Genomic DNA, 17,542 nt, shown 5'->3' with positions numbered 1-17,542 from the left:
TAATGGAAGACGGTTGCCGGTGGGTAATAGGAAAAGCCATGTGGCCACTTTAAATACGCTTGCACGGTCACCGCCTGCCCTTTCGTCCTCTTCCGCATCTTTATCGACGCCCTCTTCCCCGAATTCAAGGTTTCCTACCATGGAACGGTCCTTCGGCCTTTAAGAGGGTCCGTCGTCTGCTACCTTTCTCCTCTCCGCCATTGCTGTGATCTCGTGGAAGAACCTCGGTTTCGGGAGAAATTTGCAGTTTTTTATTGATTCCATTGTTTTTTCTTGGTGCGTGCTCGCCAGCTTCGTCGGAAAGTCGAGATTTTGATATAAAATCTCTTTTTTTGATCGCTTGGGGTGGAGTTTTAGGGTTTTGTGTTCCCTAGGCTTCGTGGGTTTCCTCCACGTGGGTTGGGAACAGAGGAGAGCTCAAGTTTGCTAAAAAGTTGAAGTCTTTCCGTGAAAAAGAAGCTCGTCGTGGCATTTGAGGCTGAAATTTGAGCGATTTTTTTGGGTTTTCTTTTGGTCGACCGTGCTTTGTTCAAAGCATTTCTTGCCTTCCAACCTTTTCCTTCTATGCTACTATTTTATTGTCAATGAATCCTCCGAGCAAACCCAGGGGAACTTCTTAGAGTTCAATGGCGCGTGCTCTCGTGTATCTTGTTGTCATATTGTCTTGTTTGTTCTTGATCCGGAGAACTGAGCAAATACAATCATCATATACTCAGCAGCTTCTGCAACTAAGGAAACAGTTGCAGTACCCCAAACAGTTGGATGCTTGGAACAACACGGATGACCTATGCTATGCCCCTTCTTCGCCGGTAGTCCATGTCGCTTGCGAAGGGCACTCGGTCACTATGCTCAAAATTGTGGGTGACAAGCTTGCCAAGCCAGGTGAGTTCGAAGGCTACTCGATCCCAGATCAAACACTATCCGAAAGCTTCTCTGTTGATTCCTTTGTCACAACTCTGACTAGGCTGACTAGCCTGAAAGTATTGATCCTGGTTTCTTTGGGGATATGGGGTCCTCTTCCTGACAAAATCCACCGTCTGAATTCACTTGAAGTGCTCGATCTGAGTTCCAACTTTCTATATGGTTCAATTCCTCCAAAGATATCAGCCATGACAAGGCTTCAAACACTGACTCTGGATGGAAATTTTTTCAATGACACAGTTCCTGATTGGTTCGACTCGTTTTCGAACCTTACAGTTTTAAGCTTGCAGGGCAATCGCTTGCAGGGGCCATTGCCAGCAACAATTGGCAGAGTCAGCACTCTCACTGAACTTGCTTTGTCAGGCAATATTATTTCAGGGAAAATCCCTGACCTAAGTGGCTTAACCAGTCTCGAGCTGTTGGATTTGAGGGATAATAAATTAGATTCTGAACTACCAGCAATGCCCAAAGGGTTGGTCACTGCTTTACTTAGCAAGAACTCATTGACCGGCAAGATCCCAGAGCAGTTTGGGGAATTGAGTAGGCTGCAGCATTTTGACCTATCATACAACTTGCTTAAAGGGACGCCGCCGGCAGAACTTTTTTCACTGCCAAACATCAGTTATTTGAACCTGGCATCTAATATGCTCACTGGATCCATTTCCAGCAGTATAACTTGTGGCAGCCAACTTGGGTATGTTGATATATCAGCAAATAGACTAACCGGTGGGTTACCTTCTTGCTTGAGCTCGAATTCAAACAGAAGAGTTGTTAAGTTCAATTGGAATTGTTTGTCTGTTGACCCTCAGCATCAGCGTAAAGATAAACATTGCCAAGAAAACCAAATCAAGGGGAAAGATACGAAGAGTAGAGACATGGGGTTGATGGTTGCGGTCATAGGAGGAATTACTCTAGTTGTGCTAGTGCTTTTGCTTGCGTTTTTGGTTTTCTGCAGAAGAAACTGCCAGCGCGCAATAGCAGAGCAACGCTTATTGCCAAAGCCAGTGCAAGAAAATTCAGCCACAGGATTGTCCTCTGAGCTTCTTGCAAATGCGAGTAAGTGTTCTAATTTTCTGAAAACTTCTCTATATTCCTTGACGGAGAACAACACTCTATACTGATATGTCTGTTATTGCTTAGAAGTTAGAAGACTCGTCCTATTAATTTTGGTATGCATCTTGACTGTTAATGCAGGGGAAAAAAATGTTATAGATGTTCGATGCATTAATTATTTCTAGTAAAATTCGTCTTCTCGGTACCAGACTTCATACCGGTGCCGCACTAACACAGTGTTGGTACAGTATGGTACGGAGTTTTTTTTGTGTACCGAGTGTTGGTACGCCACTCGGTATGCCATCCATATAGGGTACTTGCGCCGAACCGGTACAATATGCCCTGTACCGCCCAATTCGGGCCGGTACAGCATACCATGATTTCTAGTGATGATGGCATGCCGACTCTGGCTTAACATCAATTTAATATGCAGACCCTGTTTGCTGTTTCCTAGGTCTTGAGTTTGCCTCATTTCTAGAAGGTATTTGCTGCAACAAGAGCACACCTCCGATTTGACGTGAGCTATATGACTCTTCTTAATAGTTGAACTCGTAAGGAAGATGGACATCTAAAGCTCCCTTCCATTGAAAGCCTCTCCATAATTCTGACATTGTCATTTGTTGGGTGGTCTAATTTTCATAACCATTTCTTCACTCGGACACTGCATTACGCTTGTTTGGCGAATCAATTTATTATTGCTCCACTTTCTGATTTATATGTCTTTCTATTGTTTATTTTGAAAAAAACTTTATAGCATTATCATTTTCTTGTTCCTTTTTCTTCTCCTTGCTCAAGATCCATGCTTTTCTTATCATTGTTTCTCCTAGTGAACTTTCTGTTTGAGATTTTACTTTTGGCTGTTTGTGTTCCTTTGGAGACTCTGTTTCCTAAGACAATGCTACATGTTGTCATGCTCCTACATTAAGGTCATATCTCTAGGAAAATGCTCTTCTGTCTAGCCACCTAATCTTAAATGTGAACTCCACATTCGTTACACCTACCCTATTTATTGTGATGGCTATACTGCTGCATGGATTGGTAACCATCCAATATTCTCTGAGAACTCAAAGCATATCAAAATCTAGAGCCACTCTGACTTCCACTACCACCCATTCTTGTTTCCCTCTATCATGGTTGCTGTCCAACTTGCATACTTTCTCATGAAAACTTAAATGACTTCATACTTTGAATATATATCTATCAAAGTGACCAAGCTCGATACGCATTTAGAAAACAATTATTGTCCTGATTTTTTTGTTAGATATATCAGCTGATTGATCCTTTGACTTAAGCTGTAACTATTGGTTCTCAATTTTTTTCCCAAATTGTCTGCTGACTTAATCCAAATAGAAAGATACTTCATATTCCTCGGTATGAGAAAGAACAATGCACATAGAGAAAACAAGATACATTAACACAATTACAATATAATGTAGCTTATATTAACACCCCCTCCCTGCCCCCTTATTTTTTTCACACTAGACTGCTTTATGTTTCACGATTTGAAAATTCTTCCTTTTATAACATTTTTGGACTTCATTTCAATTTTTGATTCCTTTGCATACAAGTTATGTCTCAGAAGTTAGCTGCTTATATCACAACCTCTCACCTTCCCTCTTGGTCTAGACTTTTTCCAAGTCTAGAGGAGTCTTGACGGGTCTTTGCTTACCTCTACGAGGCTTTACTCTGGCTATGAGGCATAACCACCCTTCTGGGTTGCTCATGCAAGGTCCCTCTTTTACTACAAACTGAGCACTAGAAGGTTGGCCTCAGGTTGACCAGCTGTCCTAAAACTATGCTCGATTCTTTGATGGAGCTTTCTTGAGTTAGTATTCTGTACCATAAACTCCATTTTCTTTAAATAGTTGGAAAATGATTATGATGATCTTTGGAGCATATTAAATTTATACCTGAATCAATTAAACCAGTCGTACATTCTGCTCTTTTGATGCAAACCTACCTGTTGATTCTAATGAGCATAATGAAAGAAAATAATATTACCACATTAACAACCTGACCCCTGCACTATTCTTACAAACAAGGAAAAAGTGGAAAAAAAATTAACCAATTTTCTTTATGTATGTCACTACATATTGTAAGGCATCAGACAACTGCTCCAGTATACAGTTATGTAAAATGATAGTAGCCTATATATTGTCCTTGATCCTGCTCCCTCTCCGACTCAGTATGTGGGGGGGAGTCCGAGGCTACATCTTGTACATTGAAGGTTTTCATATTGTTACATCTCACCAGCAAGAAATTGAAGATCTGAAATTGTTTTAACTTAAATAAAGTATGAAGGATTTCCTTTAACATTTAGGAGGATTATAATTTAAGATATCAAGGGATAGAGTTATATCCGTATGCTTGTAAGAGAAAAGGTTGCCCTCACTTGCAAATTATGACATTCTAACAATGAATTTAATATGAACCAAAGGACATGGGTTACATTATTTGGTTAAAACTGACTGCTTCTCTCTTTTGCTTTTTCAGGGTATATTTCTCAAGCCATGAAGCTCGGAACACAAGTGTTGCCTACATATCGAGTGTTTTCTCTAGAAGAGTTAAAAGAAGCAACAAAAAATTTTGGGCATTCAGCATACATAGGCGAGGGTTCAATAGGGAAGGTGCTTATTTATGAACCTTTGAATATCTCACTGAATATGTTGATATCTCTTAGAAAGAACTATGCACATAAAGCAATTTATCATGGCATGACTGAAAACTGGGTAGATCAATAAAGGAGCTAAATAAATCTGAAGAGAAAAGAAAGAATCACTTTCGGTGTTTGTTAAAGACAAGCTTCTTTTGCATATCTGTTTTGGCCTCATATCTAGTGAACTAGAGGATCTGCAATGAAAGTATGGAAAGTTAAATGTTATCTGCTATATATAAGAAATTTAAAAACAATGATCTTTATATATTATGTTTTATGGTAATTGTACCCTAACATGTGACCAATACTCTCTATTATATACAGTTTTGGTGTAAATCTAATTGAAAAATAACTAGATTTCCAACCTTGACTTTGATACTTTCCAGAATTATTTTGCTGCATCCTTGTTCTGTTTGCTCCCGAACCATGTTTTTTTTTGTAAATTTCCTACTAGAGATTGCCGGCCAAGTTTCTATACTTCATTTTGGTGATGCTAAAATCAGGAATTTTAACAATGACATTACCTTATTGTGCTTATCAACTTTATGGAAATGTGATGTTACCTCATGGCTTTCAAAGTCCTTGTCAAACTCCTATAGTTTGTGAGATACAACTGGTTTGTAAGATATAATTGATGATTGTTCAGTTGGTAGCAAGTTACTGCTTCCCCCCTTTTGTCCTTTTGTTTTAATTAATTGCAATTTTTTTCCACTTAAAATCAAACAACTATGTCTGCCAGAAGGAACTCCACTCAACTATGTACTTGAAAGTTAACCAATGATACATGCCCATGTCATCAAGGCTAGTTAGGAAGTTCAAAGTGTTCAAATATGTTTTCTTCCTTTTTATGCCAAATTGATACGTATTTGAAAGGGGAACTCAAGAATCTCTATGATCTCTTTCTTTTCTCAAATTTGCATTCCCTTTGCATAATTATCTACTTTTAATCAACTTGACCTCCACCTGCCCCTTTCAGAATTATTTAGTTTGTGTCACGCCCCGAATTCGGATCATGACATGGCTGTGCCATTGCAAACTTAAGCATACTATAACACGCAGCCACTTCAAAACTTTTAATCAATTATGAACAATTTCATTCATGAATGTCATCAAATATTTCATCAATAAGGATTGATACAAAGCTTCTAAAAATATCAGTATTTAACATTCCATTTTTTCCATAACCTTGAAGCATGTCAAGCTCCTTGCTCCTAGTCCTATTTATGTGTAAAAACATAAATGAATTGGTGTAAGCTATTAAAACTCAGTAAGTAACTATGTACAATCTTACCAGATCAAGCATAATGTACTTCATGCCAGTGCATTAATTTGAGGAATTAGCAGCTATAGCAAAATGATCATGCATATAACATACATTCAAACCATACATAAAACAGTGGATGCCCAATCATACATGTTCATAAATATGAATACGCATCATAAAACATTCTTGCCATTATTCATGCTTTGGAGTCCGTACTTGTCATTATTCATGCTTTGAAATCCATACTTGCTGTTATTGATGCTTTGAAATCCATACTTAATCATTATTCATGCTTTAAAATCCGTACTTAATCATTATTTATGCTTTAAAATTCGTACTTGCTATTATTCATGCTTTGAAATCCGTACTTATCATTATTCATGCTTTAAAATCCATACTTGCTATTATTCATACTTTGAAATCCGTACTTGTCATTATTCATGCTTTGAAATTTGTACTCGCTATTATTCATGCTTTGGAATCCGTACTTATCATTATTCATACTTTGAAATCCGTACTCTCAGATGATAGTGCAGCTATGGTCACTATTATTACTCATTACAGGGCCGTAATCTTTACCAACTATTATTCTCCGTTGGCGGGGTCTAAACCAAGCTATTATAACCTGCTGCCGAGGGCTATATGCCAAGCTACTATAACCCGCTGGCGAGGGCCATAATCTTTGCCAACTATTATTCCCTGTTGGCAGGGTCTAAACCAAGCTATTATAATCCGCTGGCGAGGGCCGTATGCTGAGCTACTATGACCCGCTGGCGAGGGCCGTATGTCGAGCTACTATGACCCGCTGGCGAGGGCCGTACATAGTAATCTGAGAGTTCATAAAATCATGCTTTTTATGAATCTTATCTCATAGATACATTGGAAAGTGAATAATGGCATCATGATGTATAAAATTCATGATCATGCTGAAAACTTTAATTTTCGTAGAAATTTATGTACATAGCATGATAATCATGATGAATGTCATCTATTTAAAATCATGCAACATTTGCTGACACATGCTTGATCCTAATTTTGTGAAAACATAAATAATCATATACAATTTCATATCCAAATAATTTCATGTATTTGACAAAACAATAAAATTGTGTCATGGTCACTTACCTTAATTCGCTCACCAAATTTTATGTTTAGATACCAATTCTCCAATACCTAGCAATATCATTAACTTACATGTCATTTGCACATTTAATTTCTATTTATTGATAATCTTAAAATTATTTACAGCCCATCCATAGGACTCAATTTCATTTTCGGATCTATAGTCTAATTCAATTTCTGGTTCAGACCTATGAACCAATTCCATTTTTGGCTCAGGTCTAATTCTAACTTCTGGTTCGAATTTGATTCAATTTCTGATTCAGGTCCGGTTCAGCTTTTGGTTCGGGTCTGACCCAATTTCTGGTTCAGGTCTGACCCAATTTCTGGTTCAGGTCTGACCCAATTTCTGGTTCAGATCTAATCAATTTTTTGGCTCACATTTGATTCAATTACTGATTCAGGTCTGGTTCAGCTTCTGGTTCAGACCTGATTCAACCTCTGTTTCAGGTCTGATCCAGCTTCTGGTTTAGGTCTGAACCAATTCCACTTCTGGTTTAGATCGTATTTTCCTCTGGTTCAGATCTGGGCCCATTTGCATTCAGGCTCGAAGTTTAATTAAATTTTGGATCAGGCCCTTCTCCTAATTTAGTTACTGGGCCCATTTGTATCCAGGCCTAGTAACATAATTAATTAATTTATGATTAAACCCTATTAGTCCTAGTTAATTTAAAAGGAACCTAGCCTCAAACTATATTCGATTTAGTCCTTCTATTAAAATTTGCATTCTTCAGGCCCAGTTAATTTTGGGTTTAAGAATACTGAGCTCGGACCAGGGCCCAGCCCGGCCTCAGGCTTCTAAAGCCAAATTCATTTGAAGCCCACTGCCAAAACCAGGCCCATTTCAGCCCAAAGCATTATTATTATTATTATTATTATTATTATTATTATTATCTTTCTTCTTTTCTTTTTCTTTTCTTCTTTCTTCTTCCTTCCCGAACCCTCTTCTCTCTTCCTTTTCTTTCTCTTCTCCTTTCTTCTTCCCTTTCTGATCTCCTCCTCCTCTTCTCCTCTTCTCCTCTTCTCCCATTAAGCAAGGAGGTGAGCTCGGAAGGGGCTGGACCGAAGCCGGCGGCGCCTGCGGCGGCCGCAGTCCAGCCTGCAGCAGCCGCGACCTGGCTGGTCACTCTCCTCCACCAGAGGTGGAGGAGATGGAGCTCGGGGCACCCACCGAGAAGAAGGAACCGGCTGAAGCCGGTGGTGCCCGCATAGCGCGCGGCCGACGCTCGCAGTCGACCCAGTGGCGTCCACAATGTCCCGAGCCGGCGGCGTCCATGGTCGGAGGATAGAGATCCTCTTCCTCTCCTTTTCCGATTACCTTCGGCTGAGATGAAGCCGGTTCCACCCATGGAAACCGGATTTTGCTCAAGCCCCCGAGGACCCTTCTATGAATCGGAAGGTAGGTATGCATTTTAGGATTTTTAGATCTACGGTTTGATGGGAGGGGAAGCCATAATCGAGTGGAAGGGAAGGCTCTTTGGCATGGGCTGGTCATGGCCTTCGATCGACCGAGCCAATGTTGGATCACGGCCGCTCACGAGTGAGATCTTCCCCCTCCTTCCACTACATCTTATTTCTTCCCTTCTTCTTTTATTTCCATTTTGATTATTACACTAGATTTACCGAATGAAATTCGTGAACAAGGGTGATCAGAAATTTACCTAGCTCCAAGGAGCTGCGAGGCTTTTTCGGCGGGCTATTGTGTCTGCTCCGGCGGCTCAGTGCAGTGACGAACTGGAGGTGTCTCCTTCGGCGCCGCCGCTCCTGATCTGTCTCCTTTGCAAAGAAGGAAAAGAGGGTAAGAGGCAGTGAGAGGGTGGTCGATGGAGTCCTTCACTGAGGAATCCATGGGCTTTTATAGCCCCCGATCAAGCTCAGAGGGATGGTGTTCGTGGCTGTTAGGCGGTTATAACTGTCTCAACAGCTGCCGATCTCCACTGCCATTCCTTCTTTAATTTTTGACTATATGTTGCCTCTATTTGCCTTTTGGGTCTAATAAGTGCTCCAACATTTTCTTCATATACCATTTTAGTCATCATAGCTCAGGATATTTGAAAGAAAAAATGCACAGATCTGAACAAAGAAGTGGGAGAATGGGTGGCGAATGAGAATGGAAGGAGAAGAAAAAGGAGAAGAGAAAGAGGGCTAGGAATGATATGGTAAAAAGGATAAAGAAGAAAATAAAATAATTATTCTAAATCAAAATAGGTTCCATTAGAAAATAAATTGGAGAAAAAAGGAAGAGCGAATCTAGTAAAAGGAATAAGAGAAATGGTGAGGAAAGGCCATGAGTAGGAGGAAGAGGATGCAAAGGATGAAGCCAAAAATAACTAGTGATGCAAATTGGTGGCGTGCCAAACACCCAAGACAATAACTCCTAATGCTTATTATGGTCATATTTGGCCTAGGTGCACCTCAGATGATCCAGCAACAAATAATTAAACATCAAAACTATCTAATAGTAGCTAGCTCAGTATCTGAGCTAGAAAGTATCCAGCAGTACACAAACCACCATCAGAAGATTCTCATCACCATCAATAAGTTTTCTTCTAGAACTACAAGATGGACTTCAATACTGACATAGACACCCCCACTGTTCAAAATTGTTACATGGAGCACTAGTCACCATTCGAATTCTTAAAAGCAGAACCAAAAGCGAAGACGAAGACTATAGGATTTAACGATAATTTGCATATCATCAACCAAAAGGTTGACTAATCACCATTCAAAGCCTTTTAATGGTAGCTTTCTCACTTTTAGAAAGTTAATTGTTCTAGAAGCTCTCTTATTGAGTTTTCTTAGTTGAGATGACTTAGAACTTAGTCTATGAATCAACGTTCACCGAATTGATATTGGGGCTCGTACCAGTTGGCGATCAGTTTGGCATGATATAGGTCCATTCTGTGTCGTTCTGGGGCGTAATGGAATAGGGAGAAAGAGGGGGAGGGGGAGGGGGAGAGGGAGGAGGAGAGATAAGATAAGAGAGAGAGAGGGAGGGAGAGAGACAAGAGGGCAAGGAAGAAGGACAAGGAGGCGGAGAGAGGGATCAATTGTGAGAGCGCTTGAACCAGCCTCAGACGATGCTCGATAGCCGAGATTGTGGCCTGGATAGCATGAATCTAGCGGCAGATGAGACTGTGGATGATGGAGAACTTGTTGGAGGAGAAGGAAGGCCCGATGGTGATACTCACCATAGCCGTGCCTCTTCCTTTCTCTCCTCCCTTTTCTTCCTTCTTCACTAGGAGGAGCCATTGTTGGAGAAGGTAGCTGCGGGGGAGAGAGAGAAGGAGAGAGGAACAAGTGAAATCCGAACAGTGGGGGGAGGGGATGGGTGGGTTTATTAAGGGTCGAACTGTTCCGGTTGCGTACACTGCCCTTGTTCTTGACTGGTTCCGTTTAGTACAGTCTGAACCATGGTATGCAGAACCAGCCCGTACCAGACCGGTCTGTATAGCAGTGGAAAACAATTTTGGGCCCCTATGGGGCCGGAACCGAGCGGTACGGAGGGTATAACGATGCGAACCAGACCGATTCTCACCAGTATGCATTCGGGCGCTCTGTGGTATTTAAATGCCACAAAGTGGCATTTTTTCTGCCACAGAGTGGCATTTGGCATTTTTAATGCCACGGCACGCTGTGGTAGTCCACAGCACGCCGCACACACTGTGTTGCCGGTTCGGTAGGCAACCGTTACGCCTATCGGTACCGGTTCAACATAGCTTGGTCTGAATCACTTGATTCACGATAGTTCAGCTAACCTTGCTTGGAATTTTGGTCGAGTTCCAAGAGACCTCCATGAGTTTCCTTTAAGGGGCCTGGAACCTATAAATAACCCCATGTACTCTTTTCCATCATCAAAGCAATAATTATTTCTCTCGAGATGCATCTCAAATTCTTGAGTGCTGTAAGGCCGCTTGAGAGTCAACGTGTAAGGCTGCAATTCAGGAAAATGTTATGGTGAGGGGCTAGGGTTCTTCTATCGAGGCCCCTTGAAGACCAAAGGTACAAAGCCCAAGATCTAGCCAGGAAAGGAGGTGTGACGCCTTCTAGGTATCCATAGATTAGGTCTCAGTTCTTAATCCCTTAGCTTTTAGTTTATTGCTTTTATTTTTCTAGCTCATAATTTGATTTTATTAGTTAAATTTTTTGCTTCTATGTTTGCTTTGAGATTGTGTTCTATTGTGTTACTTTGATCTCATGTGAGATATGGAATCCTATAGGGTCCCTTACCTGCACCAACAGGGTCCCTTACCTGCACCAACTAGCGGTAAATGTATGGCGGGTAGGTGGGACAAGGACCATAGAACACCATGGGCATAGATTGAGCATACAACTGCAGCGGAGTCTATTCTTCATTTCCCCTCTTGAGCTAGAACACTAGTCATGCATCATATTAAGTGATTTCTAATTTCTAATTTATGTTAACTTACTCCTGTGTTATAGAATTATTAACATACTTATATTAACTTAATCTAAATTCTAAAGTTCATAAGAGTTATTAGAAAACTAATAAATGATGTATAAATATGTTTACTTGTATCAATCAACCAACAGCAAGCATGACCCATTATTCTCATTGCTTGGACACCTCTTAGCCTTGCACCTATGTATGAACTTCTGATTTTCCAGAATCTAAGTAAGAATGCACTGCTATACTTTTGTGATGCTTCCTTAGTACTTGTTAAGATTCTTATTAGATTATTTGCCAGCAAAACTAATGTCTAAGGTCTGAAACTTTGGTTCTAAGGTGTTATCAAGTATTAATTGATCTTTAGGCTTTAAAATATATGCAAGATATATGATTGACATAATTTTATGTACCAGTCTATACCAAATGTATCATATCAGACGAATAGGGAACTACCAATATTCGGAATGCTCCATGTATTGAGTATCGGTGTAGTACCAATATGGTCTGGCACACCCAATATGGAGTGGTATGCACTGGTATGGCAATCCTTGACCGAAGGCCATCCTACTGCACACCTAGTGTGGGACTAAACAAGCCTGTATAGGTCTTCAAACACTCCTCCTATTTAAGCTCTAGTTTCCTCGCTTAGGACGTCTAATTGCAAAAGCTACGTCTGGCTCATGGTCAGCCCCGAAAGGGCTTGTACTGTAGTTTTGCCTAGTCCATGTGGTCCATAGGGCTCTGACATCGTTTGTGATGATGAAGGACCTTATCCAAAAAGATTAGTTGGGGTCCTTGGCCCTCCTTAACTACCCAAGACCAGCCCATTATACACCTAATGAGTGACTGAAAATACCCTGCATAAATCCTCACAATTTTTCTTTTCAAGGTTTTATGCAACAGTTAGACCTCAAAGTGTAAGCATGGCAGTGATAAAATGTCATATTCTGTAACCAGTCACAATATTCATTTAATTTGTTTTCCATTAAAGTGTGAAATAATATTCTATGAGCTACATTATTGCCGAAGTCTTAGAGAAGTAAGAATGTCTAGTGAGGTTTTCTTCATTTGTTGTGTGAAGCTTGGGTTATCACAAATATTAATTCTGTGTGTTATAATTCCTGTTTCTGTTCCATCCCTTCATGGTGCTTGGTTTCTGCTAAATTAAATTCATATATCTGACAAGCATCTCATATTTTTCAGCTTTACAAGGGAAGATTAGAGAATGGAACCTTTGTTGCAATAAGATGTCTGGCATTTTTTAAGCGATATTCAATTAGAAACCTAAAGCTTCGACTAGATTTGCTTTCAAAACTTCGCCACCCACATTTGGTTTGCTTCCTAGGACACTGCATTGATGGAGTAACGGATGATTCCAGTGTAAACAGGGTCTTCCTTATTTATGAATATGCACCCAATGGAAATCTTCGTACTCATCTTTCTGGTAAGCCTGCTTCTTGACTTTAAAAAAATAGTGTATGTTGTCTTTATATTATGTGTAATGGCTTTGGTTCTTATACCTTGTCCTGCAGAGTGCAGTCTGGAGAGGGCTCTTAAGTGGTCAGACAGAATGGCAATTTTGATAGGCATAGCAAAGGCTGTGCATTTTCTACATACAGGAATTATTCCTGGTTGCTTCAATAATCGACTGAAGACTGATAACATTTTGCTTGATGAGCACTTGATAGCAAAAGTGAGCGATTATGGGTTGTCCATTATTTCTGAAGAAATTTACAAGCATGAGGTGTGTGTCAAAGTTCAATGCAATTAGTACTTTTGTTCTTCAGTCCATTTTTTGAAACTTTAAGCATTTCATTTCATGCATTTTTGATATTATGTTGAATAGTATTATGATGCCCTGTCTTCTGGCTGGCAGGCAAGTGTAGAAGGTCAGAAATCTATGCACAGCGAATCTTCAGTATTGTGAGTGCCTAGTCTTACATATTTTTGACTGAACACTGTCTGAGCAGTGCTACTTGTTAAGATTACCCCATATATATTAACATAAATATAACTCTGCCAGGGTTTTTATTTTTTCATCCTCATTTTTCGCAAACTTGAGATAACAATATCTATAGATATTCATATCTCTAGTACATTATGGAGACACCAAACACTATGAAATCTGTCGAACTTTGACAATCTTTTCTCTTCTCAAAGCAGTGAAATGAAGTAGATTTTATGATTTGAAAAAGGATTAGATCTTTTTTAAGACAATAAAACAGTGGGACTTTATTCTCAGAGCACTTCCATTTTTCCCTACAGCTAATCAAATTTCATTGTACTTATTCTTTTTCCAAAATTTGACTTCAGGCATTTGTCTTTGTAGGGAAATGCTAAATATGGATGATGATGTTTACTCCTTTGGCTTAATCTTACTTGAAGCACTTGTCGGACCGGCACTATGTAAAAAAGGAGTAGCATATTTCCTGAAGGAACTGGTATGCCTAACATTCTTTTGTTAATGCAAGTTGTGGTGAAAAAAAAAAAACTAATCAAGGTTAAGCACCCTGTAATTAGTATAAATGAGATCCACGATCTTTCATGAGCATATTGAATGAATGTCATGGCTTGACTTCCTGCTTATTTGGACATCTTATAAATTGATTGGAAGTACTAATCTAAGGTTCGTAGTAACACCCGAGGTTTACATTGATAGCAATGACTGATGAATAAGTTTTCAATAATTGGACCTTAAGTAGATGGTAGATGGCTTGATAATTGTGGTTGTGTTTATGAGTCTTGGCTGGTCCTCCTGGAATCTTGTCAGAATAACCGCATATTATGTAGACATGTTAACTTAATTGAAGCTTTATTGTACCATAAGTCTCTTCGATATTTGACGTCATCAAAAAAATTGTTAGACAACAAGCTGGTCAAGAAATGCTCTTGGTCTCATATGCCCCCAGACCTCCAATTTAGCACCCTTAGCGGATTAAACCACAATGAAGATATTGGCTCAGTTAACACCCTTCGTGGATTCAACCACCAGCGGAAAACCAGAGTTTGGTTAAACTTTTTAGTCATAAACAAAAGCAAATGCTGACCATTTACTTCCTATAAACAAAGTCTATATACCTATATTCTCAATGCAGTTCAAGTTGAGGCCAAAATTATTAACCAATGGGTCCACATGGTTGACATAATTGATTTGCATCTATGAACTCTTGTTTCTTTCATTCAACATTGAAGGCCCAACAGATTCTCCATAAAGCCTTCTCCTCAATTTGTTTTCTGATGGTTAATGGAGTTGCATAACATTTCAGATCCTTTCTTTGAGGTATAATTTGCCTTTGTGCTGCTGCAGCTGCTTTTCCTGATTCAAACCTGCTCAGAATTGAACTTGCATCAGCTATAAGTTTTACAAGCCAAAAAAAGTTGCATTAATTCTTTGCTACTGGCCTGTATTCTAGGTTTCTGTTTAAGATCTAAATCTATTATATATCCATTGTAATAATATAGTTAGATTCAAATTGAATACAGCCAAACTCCATTTGAAACCACCCACAAGCCTCTTTTTACTCTTCCCAATGGGTTACATGAAGAATGAGATGTTTTTCTGATTGCATATTTTCTTGTACTTCATCATATCTCCCAAAGTTTTAAGCCCTTAGTCTGAATTGTCTAATCTGCATGACTTTTACCTGGTAAAGTCTGATTAGTAGCACTTAGAAGGTCTGCTGCACCGATCCATACCTACCATACCGTACCTATACTATGGTGCCGAGGTTTGGTTCAATATATGAGTTGAATCGGTCCATACCTACCATATGGTACCCCCCTCTACCACTGCCAGCTAAAGTCTGATGAGTCTCATAACCTCCTTCTGACCAGCATCCATTACGTGGCAGATGAGCTCTTATTTTAACTCTTTTCGTCTGTTAGCATAGTTCAAAGAGCTTGCAGACCAGCTGCTTTATTTGCGCTAGGCCTAGCAGTCCAAATGAATTTTCATATAAGGTTGAAATGACTCTTCTAGGCCAATCTGGATCCTAAATCATGATTCAGTGCATGTCACAAACATGAGAGAGGCCTTTTCTTGTTTATATATGTAAATATATCTGAACTCAGTTATTCCAAGTGCAGAATTTTTCTTATAAAACTCATTTTGATTTGCAGGCAATGTCATTTAGCAAAAATGAAGAGCGAAAGCACATTCTTGATCCTATCATTCTCGGTACCTCTTCACAAGAGTCTCTTTCAATTGTGCTCTCTATAACAAACAAATGCTTGTCTCCCGAGTCTTCGACACGCCCGTCTATGGAAGATGTGCTTTGGAACCTGCTGTATGCTGCCCAGATCCAGGCAACAGCTGATGGCGATCAGAGATCAGATGTTGCTTCACAGGCATGATGAAACATTTCAAGTTTGGACCAGAATGGTCCTTCGGATTCCACAATTTGTGGAGGGTGGTCCGCTGAATTACAAGGCTTGGAAGTGTGTTTCTTCCTTCTGAGCTGTTGTAACCATTTGGAGATGACAAACAAGTCATGCTTTGTTATGTAACCAAAGTGAAGGTCCCAAACAAGGCATGCCTTGTTAATGCTTATTGCTGTAATTGTAATCCTTACATGTTTGCTCTCAGGTTGTAATAATGATCAGGTTCCTTTTCTGCTGCTACGTCTCACCCTGTGCAATTCAATGAATGGATGCATGTTGTAGGTGAATACCTTTCTTGAGAAAAATTCTAATTTGTGAATACCAATGTGAGGTTTAGGTGACAATTAACTAAACCTTAATAAATATGGTCCATGAACTGGTCCCATAATGCTCCTATGCCTACCTGCTGATTGTATTAGAATGCAACAAGTGCAAGGACATGATTGATCTAAGACGAAAGAGTATCTAATTAGTGGTTGTGATATTATCAAATATATCTAGCTACAAGGAGTTTTCGATGGATAGCTGTCATCTCATTATATGACTCAGGAGGAGGGATTGAGCTGCTGTAATCAATCAAACAATCAAGACGTTTATGCTAACAAGTAATAACATTGATATTTTTAAGTAAGGAATGCAAGGGTTGCTGAAATAGATAAAATGCATGAGTGTTGAAAGGGTAGGTTAATAGAATATGATGAGATTTCACTTCCTTCTAGCTGAGAAGTTGCACAAGCATTCCGTTTTCGTAGTAACATACATCTTTATCTCTCAACTCCCGCTAACTAGTAGCTATCATCAAGGGGTATAACATCTAACTTTGTACATTTACTATGTTTTTTTTTAAAAAAAAAATTCATTTGATGTTAAGAACTTCATGAAGAAAGAAATATGCATCATCTATAGTTTGGTAACGATCGTGATTGTAAATGATATTTCAAGTATGCTTGGGAATGAACCTCAGTCTAGAGCTTAAGAAAGTGCAAATAATGCCTCTTAAGATAATGGCATTAGATGATTTATTTGTGCGCGCGAAAGCTAAGTGAATGCGAAGCCCTTTTGACATTTCACTGGGTATTTACCGCTTGAATTAGATTGCAAAGAATGTCGAGGAGTCCTATTATTTTCATTAAAAGGGGAACACAAACACATTATTCCAAGTACATAATCTCCACTATATTTAAAGGAAATGCTTTGGTTTGGTAGTCATGATGCCTACAAATCCTTACATCATAGCTTAGATTAGAATTATCAAAACCAACAAAAGATATGATGCTGTGGCCTGTGGGTTGTTCAATTCATGACACCTCAATAGGATCCATCTGGCATTTTCTTGCATCCGATGGAAGATATGAGGTGAGATCAAAACCTCCATGACATTAACATTTCAACTGCTCCTTAAGGGCCTCCTTCACCTGCCCATAACACTTATTTAATCACTGCCCACAGTTTCCTTTCATTAGTATAATCTAGCTATATGTGACATCATGACTCTGTGGTTATTATAAGAGTGGCTTATGGAGGCCATGTCATAATTATGAGACTACTAAAATAGAATAAGAAGAGGAGAAGGTGAGCCATCATCATAGAGAAGCTAAGACATCATAAGGACCTCTCCATGCCCCCAGCCCCCCATGGGTCCCCTAAAAGTAGTACAAGAATGCTTGCAACGTGAAAAGCACTAATAACCTGAGACACAGTCTCACCTCTTTGCTTAAGACGAACCAAAGTAGTGTTC

General features: G+C 39.5%; 1 protein-coding gene across 1 annotated transcript; it reads left to right on the top strand.

The window, feature by feature from the left end:
- LOC103702931 (probable inactive leucine-rich repeat receptor-like protein kinase At3g03770) lies at positions 1 to 16,046 on the top strand. The gene is made up of 7 exons (XM_008785572.4): positions 1 to 1,977; positions 4,468 to 4,601; positions 12,628 to 12,868; positions 12,957 to 13,168; positions 13,301 to 13,347; positions 13,754 to 13,865; positions 15,544 to 16,046. Exons 1-7 carry the CDS (start codon positions 627 to 629, stop codon positions 15,775 to 15,777), a joined length of 2,331 nt encoding a protein of 776 aa, XP_008783794.1. The 5' UTR covers positions 1 to 626; the 3' UTR covers positions 15,778 to 16,046.
- Positions 16,047 to 17,542: the final 1,496 nt, after the last annotated feature.

The sequence above is a fragment of the Phoenix dactylifera genome, chromosome 14, assembly GCF_009389715.1.
Source record: "Phoenix dactylifera cultivar Barhee BC4 chromosome 14, palm_55x_up_171113_PBpolish2nd_filt_p, whole genome shotgun sequence".
Classification (NCBI taxonomy): Eukaryota; Viridiplantae; Streptophyta; class Magnoliopsida; order Arecales; family Arecaceae; genus Phoenix; species Phoenix dactylifera.
This window is presented reverse-complemented; position numbering and strand designations above follow the sequence as displayed.

Excerpts from the sequence above, each read along its gene's own strand:
- LOC103702931 (XM_008785572.4), top strand. The coding sequence starts at position 627 with ATGGCGCGTGCTCTCGTGTATCTTGTTGTCATATTGTCTTGTTTGTTC. Across the intron at positions 1,978-4,467 it reads TGAGCTTCTTGCAAATGCGA|GGTATATTTCTCAAGCCATG; the intron begins GTAAGTGTTCTA and ends TTGCTTTTTCAG. Across the intron at positions 13,169-13,300 it reads AAGAAATTTACAAGCATGAG|GCAAGTGTAGAAGGTCAGAA; the intron begins GTGTGTGTCAAA and ends TCTGGCTGGCAG.